This window comes from Lathyrus oleraceus, chromosome 5 (genome assembly GCF_024323335.1).
Source record: "Lathyrus oleraceus cultivar Zhongwan6 chromosome 5, CAAS_Psat_ZW6_1.0, whole genome shotgun sequence".
Taxonomy (NCBI): Eukaryota; Viridiplantae; Streptophyta; class Magnoliopsida; order Fabales; family Fabaceae; genus Lathyrus; species Lathyrus oleraceus.
Window position 1 is genome coordinate 605,967,980 of NC_066583.1, and position 18,404 is coordinate 605,986,383.

At 41.7% G+C, this 18,404-nt stretch overlaps 1 protein-coding gene across 1 annotated transcript; it reads left to right on the plus strand.

The window, feature by feature from the left end:
- The first annotated feature begins 1,994 nt into the window (after positions 1 to 1,994).
- Positions 1,995 to 13,374, plus strand: LOC127082363 (uncharacterized). Its single transcript, XM_051022596.1, has 2 exons — positions 1,995 to 2,226; positions 13,073 to 13,374. Exons 1-2 carry the CDS (start codon positions 1,995 to 1,997, stop codon positions 13,372 to 13,374), a joined length of 534 nt encoding a protein of 177 aa, XP_050878553.1.
- The last annotated feature ends 5,030 nt before the right edge of the window (positions 13,375 to 18,404 follow it).

Consider the following 18,404-nt stretch of genomic DNA (forward strand, 5'->3'; position numbering starts at 1 on the left):
GTATTTTTTGGCTAAGGCCCTTTCCTTGAACTCATTTGTATGATGGTTTCCCTTTATTACATCTTGATCTCAGAAGTTTATCCATGACTCGGCTTTCTTGCACTACCCACTTGATGTGAGACTGGAATCAAGGGGGCAGAATACCTTTTGGAATGGATAAACATGTCATTACATTTACATATTCATTGTCATATCTTGCATAACAGGTACCGCTGCGGTGTTCTCATATTGTTTGGTGTTCCACTAGCAGGATAGCTGACTCAGGCATTCACCGATACGGTACCCGGAGGAATCAACAGAGAGCAATGGAAGGTGTACAAGCAGAGCTCGCTGAGATGAGGGCCCGCATGACCCAATTCATGGATGTGGTTGAAGGGGTGGCTCAGGGACAACAAGAGCTCAGGCAGATAATACAGGGGAATCCCCCTGCTTAACCAGAGACAGTGACTGAACCTCCAGCTGGAGAGGTTAACGGACCCAGTGGACCGGGGCCTATCCCGATCCCGCATGCCAACCCCGGTCAACATACCGTTCATGATGATCAGGACGATCAGTTTCCCCCACTTCATGAAGACTTTGGCATGGGTCATGGCGTAGACCCCATGTTCAGGAGATTGGAAGAGAGGTTGAAGGCAGTGGAAGGACAGAATCCTTTGGGAGTAGACGTTGCTGACTTAGGGCTGGTCCCAGGTGTGAGAGTGCCACCGAAATTCAAAGTCCCGGTCTTTGACAAGTACAAGGGCAACTCTTGCCCCAAGACTCACGTGCAAGCCTATTTCCGTAAAATGGTTGCATACTCTGATGACGAGAAGCTACTTATGTACTTCTTCCAGGACAGCCTAGCTGGGGCATCCTTGGAATGGTATATGAGACTGGACAGAGCCCACATCCGTTGCTGGAGGGATTTGGCGGAGGCCTTCGTGAAGCAGTATCAGTATAATGCAGACATGGCTCCGGACAGAACTCAACTTCAGAATCTGTCTCTTAAAAGCAATGAGTGCTTCAGGGAATACGCTCAACGCTGGAGGGAGACAGCTTCCCGTGTTCAGCCCCCTATGCTGGAGAAAGAAATGGCCAACATGTTCATGAATACGTTGCCTGGACCTTATCTAGAGCGTCTGGTGGGGTGCAATGCTTCCAACTTTGCTGATGTGGTCTCTACCGGAGAGAGGGTGGAGAATTACCTGAAGACCTGCAAGATCCAAAGTGGAGGAGGATCTTCGTCAGGGGTAAAAAAGTCGTTCGTTGGAGGACATAAGCAAAGAGAGGGGGGAGTGAATTCTTTGGCTTCCTATCAGAACAGAGGTGTTAGAAGGAATAATTTTCAGAATTATCATCAACAACCGTATGTTGCGGCGGTGACCATTCCAGCTGCAGCGCCACTACAACAACAATCACAACGTCAACCAGCTCAGTATCAACAGCAGCAACAACCGGGTAACAGACCCGCTTATCAACAGAGGCAAAGGATGATGGACCGGCGTTTCGACACCATTCCAATGTCGTACGCCCAGTTGCTTTCTAGTCTTCAACAACTACAACTCGTGCAATTGCGCACTCTGGCTCCTCCTGTTGGTAGACTTCCGGTGGGTTACGACGCCAACGCTAGGTGTAGTTTCCACTCTGGGGCACCTGGCCACAATATTGAGAACTGCAAAGCTTTTAAGCACGTAGTTCAAGACCTCATAGATTCAAAGGCCATCGACCTTGCACCGGCTCCGAATGTCGTTAACAATCCCATGCCGCAGCATGGTGGTGCGAATGTTAACATGGTAGAGGGAAGAGCCAAGTTCATTAAGGATGTGTTGAAGTTGAAGACTCCATTGTCGGATATCAAAGGATGCTTGCTGAAGGCCGATGTTTTCCCCGGTTGTGGGAAGGGTTGTTTGGATTGTGCTACTCAGAGTGGAGGTTGTTTGAAGCTACAGCAGGGTATCCAGGCCTTGCTCGACAAGGGTATCCTCCAGGTTGAAGATTTGTCTGTCCGAGAGTTTATGGAAGGGGTTGAGGAAGAAGGGTTTGAAGGTGCTACTGAAGAGTTCCTAGATGTTGTTCCTGCTGATTCCGCAGTCCATGATGATGTATTTACTCTTTCCAATACGGTTGACTCTTTTGTATTTGAACTTGATTCCGATGTTTCGGATGTTTATGCTCCAACAAATGAGGTTTCTGAGTACGACTGTGACATTGCAACTATAACTATTTTCTATCCAACTAATCAGATCAGTGTGCCAGAAGCGCAACCCGCGCCACCAGTGCGACGACCTACTATGACCATCACAACCCCTGGTCCTTTACCCTTCACCAGTGAAAGGGCCATTCCATGGCATTATGGGGGGAGCGTGTATACGCACGATCATAAGGTGGAACGGCCACTAAAAGTAGAAGAGGGTCAGAAGCCTGAACTTGAAGGTCCCGCAGTGGATAATGTTGGTGGAATCTGGCGATTCACCAGGAGTGGTAGATTGCTCTCACCACCGGTTACCCAAGCTGATAATGCTGATGCTGTGGCGAAAACCAAAGGCAAGCAAGTCGTGAATGAGGGTACCTCTGCACCCCAAGATGGTTCTGAGCCCACTTTTGCAAAGGACGTGGACGAGTTTCTAAGAATCATAAAGAAAAGCGATTACAAGGTAGTCGATCAGTTGATTCAGACTCCGTCCAAGATATCCATTCTCTCACTCCTATTGTGTTCGGAGGCACACAGGGAGGCACTTCTGAAGGTTCTTAATGCTGCATATGTACCTCAGGAGATCTCAGTGAACCAACTAGAAGGGATCGTTGCCAATGTCCATACAAGCAACGGGTTGGGTTTTACTGATTCTGACTTAACACCAGCTGGACGCAATCATAACAAGGCTCTGCACATCTCATTGGAATGCAGAGACACCATGTTATCTCATGTTCTGGTGGATACAGGTTCCTCTCTCAATGTGCTACCCAAGAGGGCCCTGTCGAAGTTAGAAGTAGAGGGTTTGGTCTTGAAACCTTCAGATCTTATTGTGAGAGCTTTCGATGGTTCTAAGAGATCGGTGTTTGGAGAGGTGGAATTGCCAATTCTGATTGGATCACAAACCTTCAACACTGTCTTCTACGTGATGGATATCAGTCCTTCCTACAGTTGCCTGCTGGGTCGGCCTTGGATCCATAATGCTGGGGCAGTCTCTTCAACTCTACATCAGAAGGTTAAGTTTCCGGTCAACGGACGAATTATCACCGTCTGTGGTGAGGAGGACATCCTGGTCAGTAACCTGTCTACATTCAAGTATGTAGAAGTAGGAGGTGAAATTCATGAGACTCTATGTCAGGCTTTTGAGTCAGTTCAAATCAAGGATGCAGCTCCGGTGGAAGAGGTTAAAGCGGGTGCCTCTATCTCATCCTTTAAGCAGGCACAGGCCGTGGTGGATTCAGGTGTTGCTCCCGGTTGGGGACGTCTGTTGGAATTACCAGTTAAGGAAGATAAGTTCGGGATTGGATACCAGCCAGCTCTGACTTCTACAACTTCAACACTTCAGGGGCCGATCACTTTCTCCAGTGCTGGCATCATTCAGTATGGTCAAGTCTCTGCAGTCAACGAAGAAGATGGGGATAGTGACTGCGACATCGATAACTGGGTGCGTCCGAGGATCCCGGGTGAAGTCATCAACAATTGGTCTTCTGAAGAGATTATTCAAGTCACTCTTCTTGAAGAGTAATTTTCTTTGTTTATTCATGCATATCCAAGTCTTACGTTCCACCCAGGGCGTAACGACTCATTGTAGGGCCCGTCTATGTGACACTTGCATTTTTTTTATCATAAATAAAGGACGTCTTTTCGCATTCAAATATTTCGTTCCTTGTCTTTCTATTTTTTTGCAGTTTTTCAAAAAAAAAAAATAATAATAATAAAAAAAATGGCAATGTTTTGTTTAGTTTCCACATTTTTTTTCACACTCATAAGCACATACCATCACTCATGCAGATGCACATCACCGGATCCTATTGATAACGGTTCTGCTATGGCTCGCTTCGACTTTGAAAATCCAATCTTTCAAGCTGAAGAAGAGGATGATGAAGATTGTGAACTCCCTGAAGAACTTGCCAGGTTGTTGAAACAAGAGGAAAGGGTTATTCAACCGCATCAAGAGTTTGTTGAAGTGATTAATCTCGGCACCGAAGACGCCAAGAGAGAAATCAAGATAGGGGCTGCTTTGGAAGATAATGTGAAGAAAGGGCTGATTAAATTGCTGCAAGAATACATTGACATCTTCGCCTGGTCTTATCAGGACATGCCTGGGCTGGACACAGACATCGTGGTACACCGCTTGCCTCTCAAAGAAGGTTGTCCTCCGGTCAAGCAGAAGCTCAGAAGAACAAGACCAGAGATGGCTGTCAAGATAAAGGAAGAAGTGCAAAAGCAGTTGGATGCAGGGTTTCTAGCAGTCACCAATTATCCGCCATGGGTTGCAAACATCGTCCCAGTACCTAAGAAGGATGGAAAGGTACGGATGTGTGTCGACTATCGGGATCTGAACAGAGCTAGCCCTAAAGATGATTTCCCATTACCTCACATCGACGTTTTGGTGGATAATACAGCTCAGTTCTCGGTATTCTCCTTCATGGATGGCTTTTCTGGCTATAACCAAATCAAGATGGCACCAGAAGACATGGAAAAGACAACTTTCATAACCCCGTGGGGCACCTTCTGCTACAAGGTGATGCCGTTTGGTCTGAAAAATGCCGGAGCAACATATCAACGAGCTATGGTAACTCTGTTCCATGATATGATTCATCATGAAATCGAGGTTTATGTGGATGATATGATTGCCAAATCTCAGACAGAAGAAGAACATTTGGTGAATTTGCAGAAACTGTTTGAGCGTTTGAGGAAATTCAAGCTGAGGCTTAATCCGAACAAGTGTACTTTCGGGGTGAGATCGGGAAAATTGCTGGGTTTTATTGTTAGCGGAAAAGGGATTGAGGTGGATCCTGACAAAGTGAAAGCAATACAGGAAATGCCTGAGCCAAGAACAGAAAAGCAAGTCCGTAGTTTCTTAGGGAGGTTGAACTACATTGCAAGGTTCATCTCTCACCTAACAACCACGTGTGAGCCAATTTTCAAATTGCTGAGGAAAGATCAGGCTATCAGGTGGAATGAAGATTGTCAAAGGGCTTTCGAGAAGATAAAAGAGTATTTACAGAAACCTCCAATCCTTATACCTCCAATTCCTGGGAGACCTCTGATAATGTACCTATCAGTGACTGAGAACTCGATGGGGTGTGTATTGGGACAGCATGACGAGTCTGGTCGAAAAGAGCATGCCATATACTACCTTAGCAAAAAGTTTACCGACTGTGAAATCAAATATTCGCAGCTTGAGAAAACTTGCTGTGCTTTGGCCTGGGCTGCTCGCCGACTGAGGCAGTATATGTTGAACCATACTACCTTGTTGATTTCTAAGATGGATCCAGTGAAATACATATTCGAGAAGCCAGCTCTCACCGGAAGGGTCGCTCGTTGGCAAATGATTTTAACAGAGTATGATATTCAATACACGTCGCAAAAGGCCATCAAAGGTAGTATTCTGTCAGACTACCTTGCCGAGCAGCCGATTGATGATTATGAGCCGATGAAGTTTGAATTCCCTGATGAAGACATCATGTTCCTCAAGATGAAAGACTGTGAAGAGCCAGTTGTCGGGGAGGGACCTGATCCGAACGAAAAGTGGACTTTGTTGTTTGATGGGGCTGTCAATGCTAGAGGAAGTGGAATTGGTGCTGTCATTACAACTCCGAAAGGTGCCCACATACCTTTCACCGCTCGTTTGACTTTTGAGTGCACAAATAATGAAGCTGAGTACGAGGCCTGTATCTTGGGCATTGAGCAAGCCATTGATCTGAGAATCAAGACTCTGGATATCTTCGGAGATTCAGCTCTGGTGATCAATCAAGTGAATGGTGATTGGAATACTCTCCAGCCCACTCTGGTCCCCTACAGAGATTACACGAGAAGACTGTTGACTTTCTTCACAACGGTAAAATTGTATCATATACCTCGTGATGAGAACCAGATGGCAGACGCACTTGCTACTCTATCCTCCATGATCAAGGTAATTCGTTGGAACCATGCTCCCAGGATCGATGTGATGCGCCATGACAGGGCCGCGTATGTGTTTGCTGCTGAACTGGTAGTCGATGACAAGCCCTGGTATCACGATATCAAGTGCTTTCTGAAGAATCAAGAGTACCCTGCAGGGGCATCCAACAATGACAGAAAGACTTTGAGAAGATTGGCAGGCAGTTTCTTCTTGAACAAAGACGATGTGTTGTATAAGAGGAACTTCGACATGGTTTTGCTCAGATGTGTGGACAGACACGAGGCGGACATGTTAATGCAGGAAGTTCATGAAGGTTCCTTCGGTACTCATGCCGGTGGACATGCAATGGCTAAGAAATTGTTGAGAGCGGGTTATTATTGGATGACCATGGAATCAGATTGTTTCAAGTATGCTCGGAAGTGTCATAAATGCCAGATTTATGCTGATAAGGTGCATGTACCGCCGAATCCTCTGAATGTGATGTCTTCGCCGTGGCCGTTTGCCATGTGGGGTATTGACATGATTGGAAAGATTGAGCCGACTGCTTCCAATGGGCATCGCTTCATCCTTGTTGCCATCGACTATTTCACCAAATGGGTCGAAGCAGCGTCATTTGCGAATGTCACCAGACATGTGGTTGCCCGTTTCATCAAGAAAGAAATTATTTGTCGCTATGGGATTCCCGAAAGAATCATTACTGATAATGGTTCTAATCTCAACAACAAAATGATGAAGGAGTTGTGTCAGAACTTCAACATTCAGCATCACAATTCTTCCCCTTACCGCCCTAAGATGAACGGCGCTGTTGAGGCGGCAAATAAGAACATAAAGAAGATTGTGCAGAAGATGGTCGTTACGTACAGAGATTGGCATGAGATGCTACCCTTCGCCTTGCATGGGTACCGCACTTCAGTACGTACATCGACAGGGGCAACCCCTTACTCCCTTGTGTATGGTATGGAAGCGGTCCTACCTGTTGAAGTGGAGATTCCTTCTCTAAGAGTCCTGTTGGATGTCAAGTTAGATGAAGCTGAATGGATTCGGACAAGGTTCAATGAGTTGAGTCTTATCGAAGAGAAGCGAATGGAAGCCATTTGTCATGGGCAGTTGTATCAGAGTCGGATGAAGAGAGCTTTTGATCAGAAGGTGCGTCCTCGTTGTTTCCAAGTCGGAGATTTAGTGTTGAAAAGGATCCTTCCTCCTCAGACAGATCACAGGGGCAAGTGGACTCCTAACTATGATGGACCGTATATTGTCACCAAGGTTTTTGATGGTGGGGCCTTAATGCTTGCAACTATGGAGGGTGAAGACTTCGCTTCCCCTGTGAACTCAGACGCAGTTAAAAAATACTTCGCATAAAATAGACCCGCTGGACAGTAAAAAGAATAGTCCAGGCAAAAATGGGCATCCCGACGAACCAAGAAAATGAAAAGGTTCGGGCAAAAATTAGGGATTAAAAATGAAAAGAGCGTACACCCGGTAAGTTGAAAACCTGAAAAGGCAACTTAGGCAAAAATGGGTATCCCGATGGATTGAAAACCCGAAAAGGGCGATCCAGGCAAAAGTTAGGGATTAAGCGAATGACTGCGTTCTGAGTAGCTCTGAATCTCATCTCGTGCCAATGACTGGAAATTTTTGAAGGATAGGAAACAGTCCAACCACTCTTTCAGAAAGCTGATCATCTGGAGGATCTTGAAGACGGGCAAGTCATAGCAGAATTGGAACCCAATAGAAATCCACTTCACATTGCCATTAGATTAATTTTTGTTTTATCTATTGTGCGATTACCTCTTTCCAGGGATTGCTTCTTAATGTAAATGCCTATTCAGAGGCCATTCAATCAATAAAATCATGTTATTCAGTATATCTCTGTTTTCATTTTCATTTTACTGTTTTGTTTGCGAAAATGACGTCCGAATTTTTGATAAACATTGCATCATGACACATAAGGGCTTTACAGGTACATGCTCAATAAACATTTAAAATTGCTGTAAATTTTAAGTGCTTTGGATCGTCTATTCAGAACAGATACCCTCGGGACATTCCATTAAAATCCCCTTGCAGATGATCGTGAATATCTTCCCCAGTGAAGTCACCAACAGACAAATTCGGTGTCTTATCCCTGCAGAGCTGATCAGAGCGTTGGATTCTTCAATCCCCAGCAGTTTCTCACCACCGTACTTCCCCAAGCGGTTGTTTCAGGACATATACTCCCCAGTAGAGTTGACAGTGCCAGACTATATATCCCCAGCGGAGTTGACAGCGCCAGACTGTATCTTTCCAGCAGAAGTGGCTGCTCCTTAGAGTTCGATGCCAGATCGATAGTCCCAATGCCAGATCCATGGGTTCTTTTCTTGAAGCAGAACCTCGGTACCGTATCAGTGTTTGCTCCCCCTGCTGAGTCATCTCTCGCAAATCGTGGTTGCCAAAACCATTGTAGCTTTCCTCAGCAGCAGGCTTCCAATGCCATTCTTTCCCCGATCAGAGTCTCGGTATGGCCAGAACACCGCATGGCTAGTCATCTCCCCACAGAGTTCTTTGCGCTGTGCATCTCCAACAGCCTTGCCAGAGCCCAGAAGATGGTGATCGTTTCCCCAGCAGATCCCCTTGCCTCGGCTTGGCATTCTACCCAGCATTTCGCATCCCTGCATGTAGAATCATATTGCATTGCATCCTTCCAAATCGCGTAGCATTTCCATTTTCATGGAGCATTACGCCATTGAAAAATTCAAACATATGCATGTAAACATAAAACATTCTCGGTATCCCAAGTGATAAGCTAGAAGTTGTTTCCAGTACTCAGACTGAAGATTGTTCATGACTTAACTTTGTGTCATTGGCCCAGGCGCCGCCTCTATTATCATTCCCTATTTCTGCCGATGCTGACAGGCATGAAGTTTTCCGGTATCCAGACCGAAGTGGCGTTCAGGCCAGTTTTCCGGTATCCAGACCGAAGTGGCGTTCAGGCCAGTTTTCCGGTATCCAGACCGAAGTGGCGTTCAGGCCAGTTTTCCGGTATCCAGACCGAAGTGGCGTTCAGGCCAGTTTTCCGGTGTCCAGACCGAAGTGGCATTCAGGCCAGTTTTCCGGTATCCAGACCGAAGTGGCATTCAAGCCAGTTTTCCGGTATCCAGACCGAAGTGGCATTCAGGCCAATGTTCCGATGTTCAGATCGAAGAAGTTTCCGACGTTCAGGTCGATGCAACTTGTGGCATTCAGGCCAGTTTTCCGGTATCCAGACCGAAGTGGCATTCAGGCCAGTGTTCCGATGTTCAGATCGAAGAAGTTTCCGACGTTCAGGTCGATGCAGCTTGTGGCATTCAGGCCAATTTTCCGATATTCAGATCGAAGTGGCATTCAGGCCAAGTCTTTCCGATGTTCAGATCGAAGAATTTTCCGATATTCAGATCGAAGTGGCATTCAGGCCAATTTTCCGATGTTCAGATCGAAGAAGTTTCCGACGTTCAGGTCGATGCGACTTGTGGCATTCAGGCCAATTTTCCGATGTTCAGATCGAAGAAGTTTCCGACGTTCAGGTCGATGCGACTTGTGGCATTCAGGCCAATTTTCCGATGTTCAGATCGAAATCCTTTCCAGTATTCAGACTGCTGAGCGGCATTCAGGCCATGGTTATTTCTGTGTTATCATTTATTTTGGTATCCAGTTTAACATTCTTTTTCGGTATTCAGACTGACTTTCACCGTACCAGACGGATTCTTCTTTCAAGACCACATCTTTGTCGATTTTGACAGACATTGTTACTTCACTTCACTTCAGTGCAAATTTTTGGGCTTTTATTGTATTCAATCCCTTGATACCTCGAATGCGAAAGTCGCCGCTATCTTCCTTCCGGGTCTCCAGTTGATTGAATAGGGGCAGCTGTAATACCCCAAAATTTACCCTTCAGTTTTTCCAAAAAAAAAAAAAAAAAAAAAAAAAAGAAAAAAAAAGAAAAATAAATAAATAATTAAAATATAACAAATTTTGGGTCTCCCTCATTCCAAGCCCACAAGTCCACGAAAATCAGCTATAAATATAAGAGTTTCAGTAGGGTGTCAGACACTTGGAAATTCCCTGAGAAATAGACTTGGAGTTCACGTGGAGTTTCAAACCTAGGAACTACTCTGCAGCAACCTTCGGGCAGCCCTGAGGAGTTCATTCCGCCTCACGCAAACCCTAAACGTTGCTTCGCCAATCCGGCCTTGCCTTCCAATTTTAACAGGTCTCTCATCAGGTATGCCTCTGTTCCTATTACTCTATGCCTCGGGTTGAATACTGAATATATGAGGTAACCTCAGGCTTGGCCCACAGGGTTATATTTGTGTATGAATATGTGATTTATGCCTTGACTATTTAACAATTTCGTTTATGAGGTGAATGCCATAGGATCTGGAATCTTTAACATCGTGCAGGTACCAATGGAAAATCCAAATCCCGCAGGTGCTCGCTAGCCGCTTCGCTAGGCGAGCACGCAGCGAAGCTTCGTTAGGCTTTCGCTAGGCGAAGCAGTCGCGAATGTGACAGTATCTGCTTTATTTCGTTTTGTTCTAACCTGTTCTTTGTGTTGCCATGGCCTTGTTATCTTTTGATTTCAATCCTGTTTGCCTAACCCCTTTTGTTGAGTTTTTGTGAGGGCTCACATATTCTCGCAGGGATACCCTCCGGAGGTTTATTCTGATTTCCCGTACTGATTGGTTTTCTTTGATGGCCTCAGCTTGGGAGAATCTCAGGGTTGTTTATCCTTTAATTGCTGTAACTTCGGATCTTGATCCGTGTGGTATTTTACTTCTTCCCTTTTATTTCTACTATTTCTTAGCTGGAAGACCTCGATAGGAGGCAATGTTTGAGCCCCTTGGTGGCATTTTTTTTCTATTTCAAGATATATGTTTTGTGTGATGTGATTGTTTCCCCATAGGACGCGAGGCTTCGCATAGTCTCCCGTTTGCATGCCAATTTAGGTAGCACTGTTCCTCCGCCTAGGACTTCCTCTTTGCATGCGCGTTCCTACAACGCAAACAAAACCTAAAACCCAAAGCAACACGTTTACTCCTTCTACTACAGGCGAGTAAGTCTCCAAAGGTCGAGCATCCGGTAGATTGCGTAGTAACGTTGTTCACCCCGTAACATAATCCATAACCCCGTAGTTAGTCGAACTACGGTTTGCTCTGATTCTCATTCCAGATGAGATACGTAGGCATAAGACGCGATGTCTTAGCGAGCACAATTACCCCCAACCCATAGGTCAGCCGAGCTACGAAGACTCTGATTCTCATATTCAGATGAGATACGTATGCAGTGGATGCGGCATCCGCGCGAGTCATTTCTCTTAACCTTTTAGTAAACAGCACAAGATAAACTCACACCCTTTAGACAAGAACTACAAAAGTGGATCCCGTAGAGTACTACGGATGCGTAGGGGTGCTAATACCTTCCCTTCGCATAACCGACTCCCGAACCCAAGATTTGGTTGCGAGACCTTGTCTTTTTCTTTCCTATTTTCAGGTTTACTTCGAGCGTTTCCTTTCCCTCCTTTGGGATGAATAACGCACGGTGGCGACTCTTCTGTCATTTTCTTTCGCCGGTTGTTTTTTTTTTCGCACTGTATTTTTCAGGTTGCGACAATGGCTTCTGAATCTGATGGTGGATATTGGTTAGAATTGTGGTATATGGACATTGGTTGCTCATATCACCTAACTGGAAACAAATAATGGTCGATTGACTTTGACTCTAGAAAGAGGACAAAGATCAGATGTGTTGATGATAAGTATTTGAATGCTTAAGGAATGGGAAATGTCAAGGTCATAGTGAAGAATGGAAAAATTGTTCTGATCAATGATGTTTGGTATGTTCTCGGCATGAAGAGCAATATGATGAGTGTAGGTCAACTAATTGAGAAAGGTTTCTTAGTTACTATGAAGGAAAATCTCTTGAAGTTGTATGATTTTGATTAGAAGTTGATTATGTAGTTTGAATAGGGAAGCAACAGAATATTTAAGTTGAATGTGGAAACAAATGAAACTAAGTGTCTTAGTGCGAAAGGTACTAAAGGTGACAGTGAGTTGTGGCATAAGAGATTGGGGCATCTGAACTTCAGAAGCTTATGGCATCTGAGTTCTAAGAAGCTAGTACATGGAATTCCTAAGATTGTGTAGCCTAAGAAGTCATCTGAGATATACATGAAAGGTAAGCAACCTAGAATACCATTTGCATTAGAAGTAGCTCCAAGAGCAAAACATGCTTTGAGAGTAGTGAATTCTGATGTATGTGGACCATTTGAAGTACCTTCACTTGGAGGAAACAAGTATTTTGTGTCATTTGTGGATGAGTTCACAAGAATGAAATGGGTAACACTCATCAAGTTTAAGCATGAAGTATTTGCAGAGTTTCACAACTTCAAGGCAAATACTGAAAAATAGAGTGGTCAGAAGATGAAAATTCTTAGAACTGATTATGGAGGTGAGTACAACTCTACAGAGTTCAGAAGGTTCAGTGAGGAGAATGGAATTGAGCATGAGGTTACTGCTCCATACACTCCTCATCATAATGGTCTTGCTGAAAGAAGAAACATAACTTTCTTGATATTACAAGAAGCATGTTAAAGGAGAAGAACCTTCCTCACACCTTGTGGGGAGAAGCTGTTGCCACTGCAACATATATGCTCAACAGGTATCCAACTAAGAAGATTGAGGAAATAATTCCTATTTAGAAGTGGACTAGAGACAAGTAAAGTGTGAGTCATTTGAAGGTGTTTAGTTCTGTTTGTTATAAACATGTTCCAGATGCTAATAGAATGAAGTTGGATGATAAAAGAAAAGTTTTGTTGTTTGTAGAGTACCATAATATATATGCTTATAAGCTCTATTGTCTTGTCACTAACAAAGTTGAATTCAATAGAGATATCATCGTGAAATAATAAGAAGTGTGGGATTAGAATAAGTCTCAATCCAACTCTGGTGCAGTGTTAACACATGAGTTAACTTCTGAAGACATTTAAGACTCTGAAGGAGAATCTTCCTCTGAAAGAGATTTTGAGTCTGAAGATGAGTCTGAGTCTGAAGGTGACACTGATACTAAAGTTGAGTCTGACTCTGAAATAGAATATGATGATTCAGATTCTAATGATGATCCAGATTCTGATGGTGACCAAGATTCTGATGATGATCCAGACTCTAGTGGTAATCCAACCTTTGAAGATGGACCTTATGAAGGTGGACCTTGTGAAGTTATAGTTTATGAATGTGGTCCTGCTTCTAAAACTAGGCCACATAGAATTGACAGATTCCACAAAGGCTTGTAGATTTTGAATTGTTGCAAGATATTGAAATGGACCCTGAAGGGGAAGTCATTCAGTGTGCCATGATGGTGGACTATGAACCAGTCAGTACAGAAGAAGCTCTCAAGAAGAAAGTGTGAATGAAGGTCATGAAAGAAGAACTTGAGGCTATAGAAAGAAACAAGACTTAGGAGTTGACTGAGCTTCTACAAAACAAGAAATCCATCAGTGTTAGATGGGTTTACAGGGTGAAACTAAAGCCAGATGGATCAATTGGAAAACATAAAGTAAAGTTATTAGCTAGAGGATTTTTATAGATACCTAGTTTAGAATAATTTTAAGTGTTTGCACATGTAGCTAGACCTGAAATAATCAGACTGGTGGTTGCTAGTAAGAATAAGCCTCTGATGCATCTAGATGTGAAATCCGAATTTCTGAATGATCCTTTATAAGAGGAATTTTATGTATCATAACCTTCTGGATTTGTGAAAAAGAATTAGGAAGGGATGTTGTACATGTTACATAAAGCCTTGTATGGACTAAAATAAGCTCCTAGAGCCTGGAATCTGATAATTGATTCATTTTTCAAGCTTCAAGGATTCAGAAAATGTGAGATGGAGTATGGTGTTTATTTTCAACATACATCTAATAGCAATATAATTATGGTGTGTATCTATGTTAATGACACACTGCTAACAGGGAGTTATTCAAATGAGATAGCTAAGTTCAAGAAGGTGCTGATGAATGAGTTTGAGATGACTGATCTAAGAAATATGACATATTTTCTAGGGATGGAGATTATGTATTCTGATAAGGGTATCATATTGCATCAGCTAAAGTATGAACTTGAGCTTCTGAAGAGATTTGAGTTGATGAATTGCAAGTCTGCAGTTACACCTTCTAAGACGAATCATAAGTTGGACTCTAATGCTGAAGGTGATGATGTAGATGCTACAATTTTCAAACAGTTGGTTGGTTGTCTGAGATATTTGTGCAATACCAGATCTGAGATTTGATATACAATTGGAATGGTGAGTAGGTTTATGAGTAAACCAAAGTGGTCACACTACCAAGTTTCTATCAGGATTTTGAGGTGCATCAATGGGACTCTGAAGTATGAAATTTTGTTCCCTTCTGGTGTTGAAATTGAGTCAGAGTTGATGTGCTATTCAGATTCTAATTTGTATGGAGACAAAGTTGACATAATAAGTACTTCTGGATATTTGTTTAAATATTTGGGAAGTCCTATTTATTGGTGTTCCAAGAAGCAGCCAGTTATTACTTTGTCAACCTATGAAGTTGAGTACATTACAGGTGAATCATTTGTCTGTCGAGCTGTGTGGATTCTGAACTTGCTGCAGGATCTAAAGATCGAGGTAAACAAGCTTGTGAAGTTAATGATTGACAAAAAATAAGCTATAAGCCTTGCCAAGAATCCAATGTTGCATGGAAGAATCAAGCACATCGACACAAAGTTTCATTTTCTGAGGAATTAGGTTCAGAATGGGGTGCTTGAAGTTTTGCACTGTAGCACTCAGAAGTAGCTGGCAGATATTCTAACAAAAGAAACCAAGACTGAACACTTTATCCATTTTATGGATGTAATTGGTGTTGTTGATTTTTATTAGCTGAATATGAATTAAGGGGTGGTGTTAGATTTTAATTCATTTCAGTTTTATTTAGATGTAATTTAGCTTGCATTTGGATTTACATTTACTTTGATTAGTATATAAGTAGAACCTAGCTTCATTTGTAAGCATATACTTTCATAACATAATTTCAATTTTCTGTTAAAGTTTGTTAGAAACTCTTCACTCTCTCTTCTCTCTTTCATCATCTTCATATTCTTCCTCTTGTGAACTAGCATCTTTATCATGAAGCTCTCGTCCATTAATTTTAATTGTGTCTTTGTTAGAGATATATTCATCTTAGCTTTATATATTATAATATAAAAATAAAATTTAAGTAACTATGTTAGCTTTCCATTGTAATAAAATCAGTTAGATGTTTGGTTATAAATTAAATTTAACTAATAACTGTAATTATTTTAACAATGTTAGTAGTTAAGCTCTTAATGTAGGTATAAAACAAAACCTGATGTAATATTGTTGTGGCTAATTGATTCAATTTGTTAATTTTAATATCTTTGTCATCTTTGTTTTTGTAACTTAGAAAGATAAACTCTCAAGTTCATCTTTAAAATGGTATCATTCGCTGGTTCCGGTCCTCCGTGCTTCCCTAATTCTGGATCATCGATTCATCTTTTTATTCTCTACATGTGTGATTGAATTTCACAAAATTGTTGTTTCAAGGTTATTCAATGGAGTCAATAGAAAATCAAGATTCGATGGTCAAAGATCCAACCTAATCTTAAGAAATTTCTAAATTTTTTGGTTCGGCTAAATCAAACAACTCCTTTGGATTGAAACTCCCGATCAAGCTGCAAAAGAACAAATACTTGCTCTAGAATCAACAAGTTAAAGGAGTGATTTTAACTTAAAAGATGCACAAGTTGGTTGTTAATCTTCAAATTCCCAAGAAATTCATGTCCGCTCAAGATCGTCTCACAGATACGATTTCTGATGAGTTTGAATCTTCGATTGTCCATGATCAAACTTTATTCACATGGTTATTATCTACCATTTCTTAATTTGTATTACCCAAAGTTTAATCCTGCAAACACACATTTGAAGCTTGGGATAAAATGCATCAGTACTTCAACACCCAAATGAAAGGTAGGGTTTGTCAATTGCGTGTTAAACTCAAGTCAAAAAAGAAAGGAAAAAAGTGTATTACAAAGTTTGTATTGATAATTAGAGCTATATCGAACTCCTTATTAGTTGTTGGAGACTCAATTACCGAGAAAGATTAGATATATTTGATCCTAGGTTGTCTTCTCGAGGAATAAAATCCCTTTGTTATGCAAATGTATGGAAATCATATTTTCGCTACTCTCTACGATGTTAAAGCACTTCTTTACGGAAGCGCAATTGGATAAATTTTAGCAATAGTTAGTTGCAACAACTAGTGTTGTGAATATTGCTCACATAAGCCAAGAAGCAAATAGCTCTAAAGGAACATTATCAGGTAATCGTTGTAGAGGCAACAGGTTCACTCATGGTTATGGCCGTGGTAGAGGGAGGTACACAATTGGTAATTGACCTACTTGCCAACTGTGTGGAAAGTATGGTCATTTAGTTATAACTTGTTGGCATTGTTTTGATGAGACTTTCATGCCCTATTGTGAAACCAATCATCTGCTAGTTCTTCAAGCAGTTCCGCTCTCAACCAAGAAACCTCTCAAGATGTCCACAAAGCTACCAGGCTATGGCTATGATGGCTATCACAAACCAACCATGTGCCTACACTCAGGAATATTCGTTGCCTTCAGAGTTTGAGTCTCAAGCATGGTTCGCAAGTTCATGTGCTTCTCACCACTTAACTCGAAAATGATTTATTTTACAAAACAAAAATCCTTATTTAGGGTCTAATAAAGTCTATGTTGGAAATGTTCAAACTCTTGCAATAAAGTCAATAGGGTCAACTCAGTTGCATTCTAAACTCTTCCCAAATCATAAATTAGTCATAACTAATGTCTTACATGTACCTTCTATCACTAGAAATCTGCTATTTGTTTCTAAGTTCTCTAGTGATAACAATGTTATCTTTCAATTTCTACCTGATAAATGTGGTATTAAATCTCAGGCTTCTAAACAAGTTCTTGTTGAAGGAGTTCTAGATGCGAGTGACTTATATTGCTTCCCTCGGCTATCTTTGGAGCTATCAAACTCACATTGTCTGAATAACAACTTGAGTATTCTATTTGTATTCAAAGTTACATTGTTTCTCATTCTAACTTTCATGAGTCAAAAAGTTGTAATACTAGTACTCTATGGAATTATAGGCTAGGACATGCCAGTTTTAATTCAGTTACACATATTACTCCAATTGTGTAATATTTCTACCTCTAATAAGCATATTTCTTCTTTTTGCACATCTTGTAATCTTGGTATAAACACATAAACTACATGAATCGTTAACTACAAATATTTACCATAGAGATTTTGATGTGATTTACATTGACTTATGGGGCCCCTCTCCCTCTCCTTCTAGTTCTGGTTATAGGTAATATATTGCCTTTGTAGATGATCATACTATATACACATGGTTGTACTTTATTAAACAAAAACCTGAAGCTTTACAAGATTTTAAACCATTTTACATGTTCGTCAAAAACACAATTTAGGGTAACCATTACATTTGTTCAATCTGACTTTTGTGGGGAGTTTAGAACTTTTACTAAGTATTTGGTAGAACTTGGGATAACACATAGAATCACTTGCCCTCACATTTCTCACCAAAATGGGATTGTGGAGAGAAAGCACAGTCATATTGTATAAATGGGCCTTACCCTATTATCTCACTCCTTCTTACCTTTAACATAATAGGATCATAGTTTTTCCACCTCTGTTTGTTTAATCAATAGTCTGCCTACCTCAACTTTGACCAAGTCTCACTCACCATTTCATGCTCTTTATGGAAAACACCTTGATTAAAAATTATTAAGAGTGTTTTGTTGCTCTTGCTTCCCCCTGCTCAGACCCTATAATAAGCAAACTTCAGTTTCAAAGCCAGGAGTCTGTTTACCTTGGACTGTCCTCTAAACATAGAGGTTTCAAATGTCTTAGCAAAGATGGTATGATATATATCTCCAAAGATGTACCTTTTCATGAATGTAATTTTCCTTCCTCATAGTTGTTCTCAACTGATTACATGCCTAAGAGTCCTTCCAATGTAGGGTGTTTACCTTGTGCTACTAGAACTTTGTTTATTTCTGTATCAACAGTCTATCCTATTCCGCAAACCATAACCGCTATGTCTTAGTTTACTAATTTACTTGTGTCTAATTCCATAGACAAGTCTCCTTTCATAGACAGTCACATTAACCAAAATTCTTAACATAATATGTATAACTTAGGTTGTCCTAGTCAACCAACTGGTCATATCTCTATCCATCGACAATCTATCTCTGAACATTTGTCTGCTCACTCAAC

Coding starts and splice junctions, on each gene's coding strand:
- LOC127082363 (XM_051022596.1), top strand. CDS start 1,995: ATGGAAGGGGTTGAGGAAGAAGGGTTTGAAGGTGCTACTGAAGAGTTC. Junction 2,227..13,072: donor CTATCCAACTAATCAGATCA/GTGTGCCAGAAG, acceptor AAGACATTTAAG/ACTCTGAAGGAGAATCTTCC.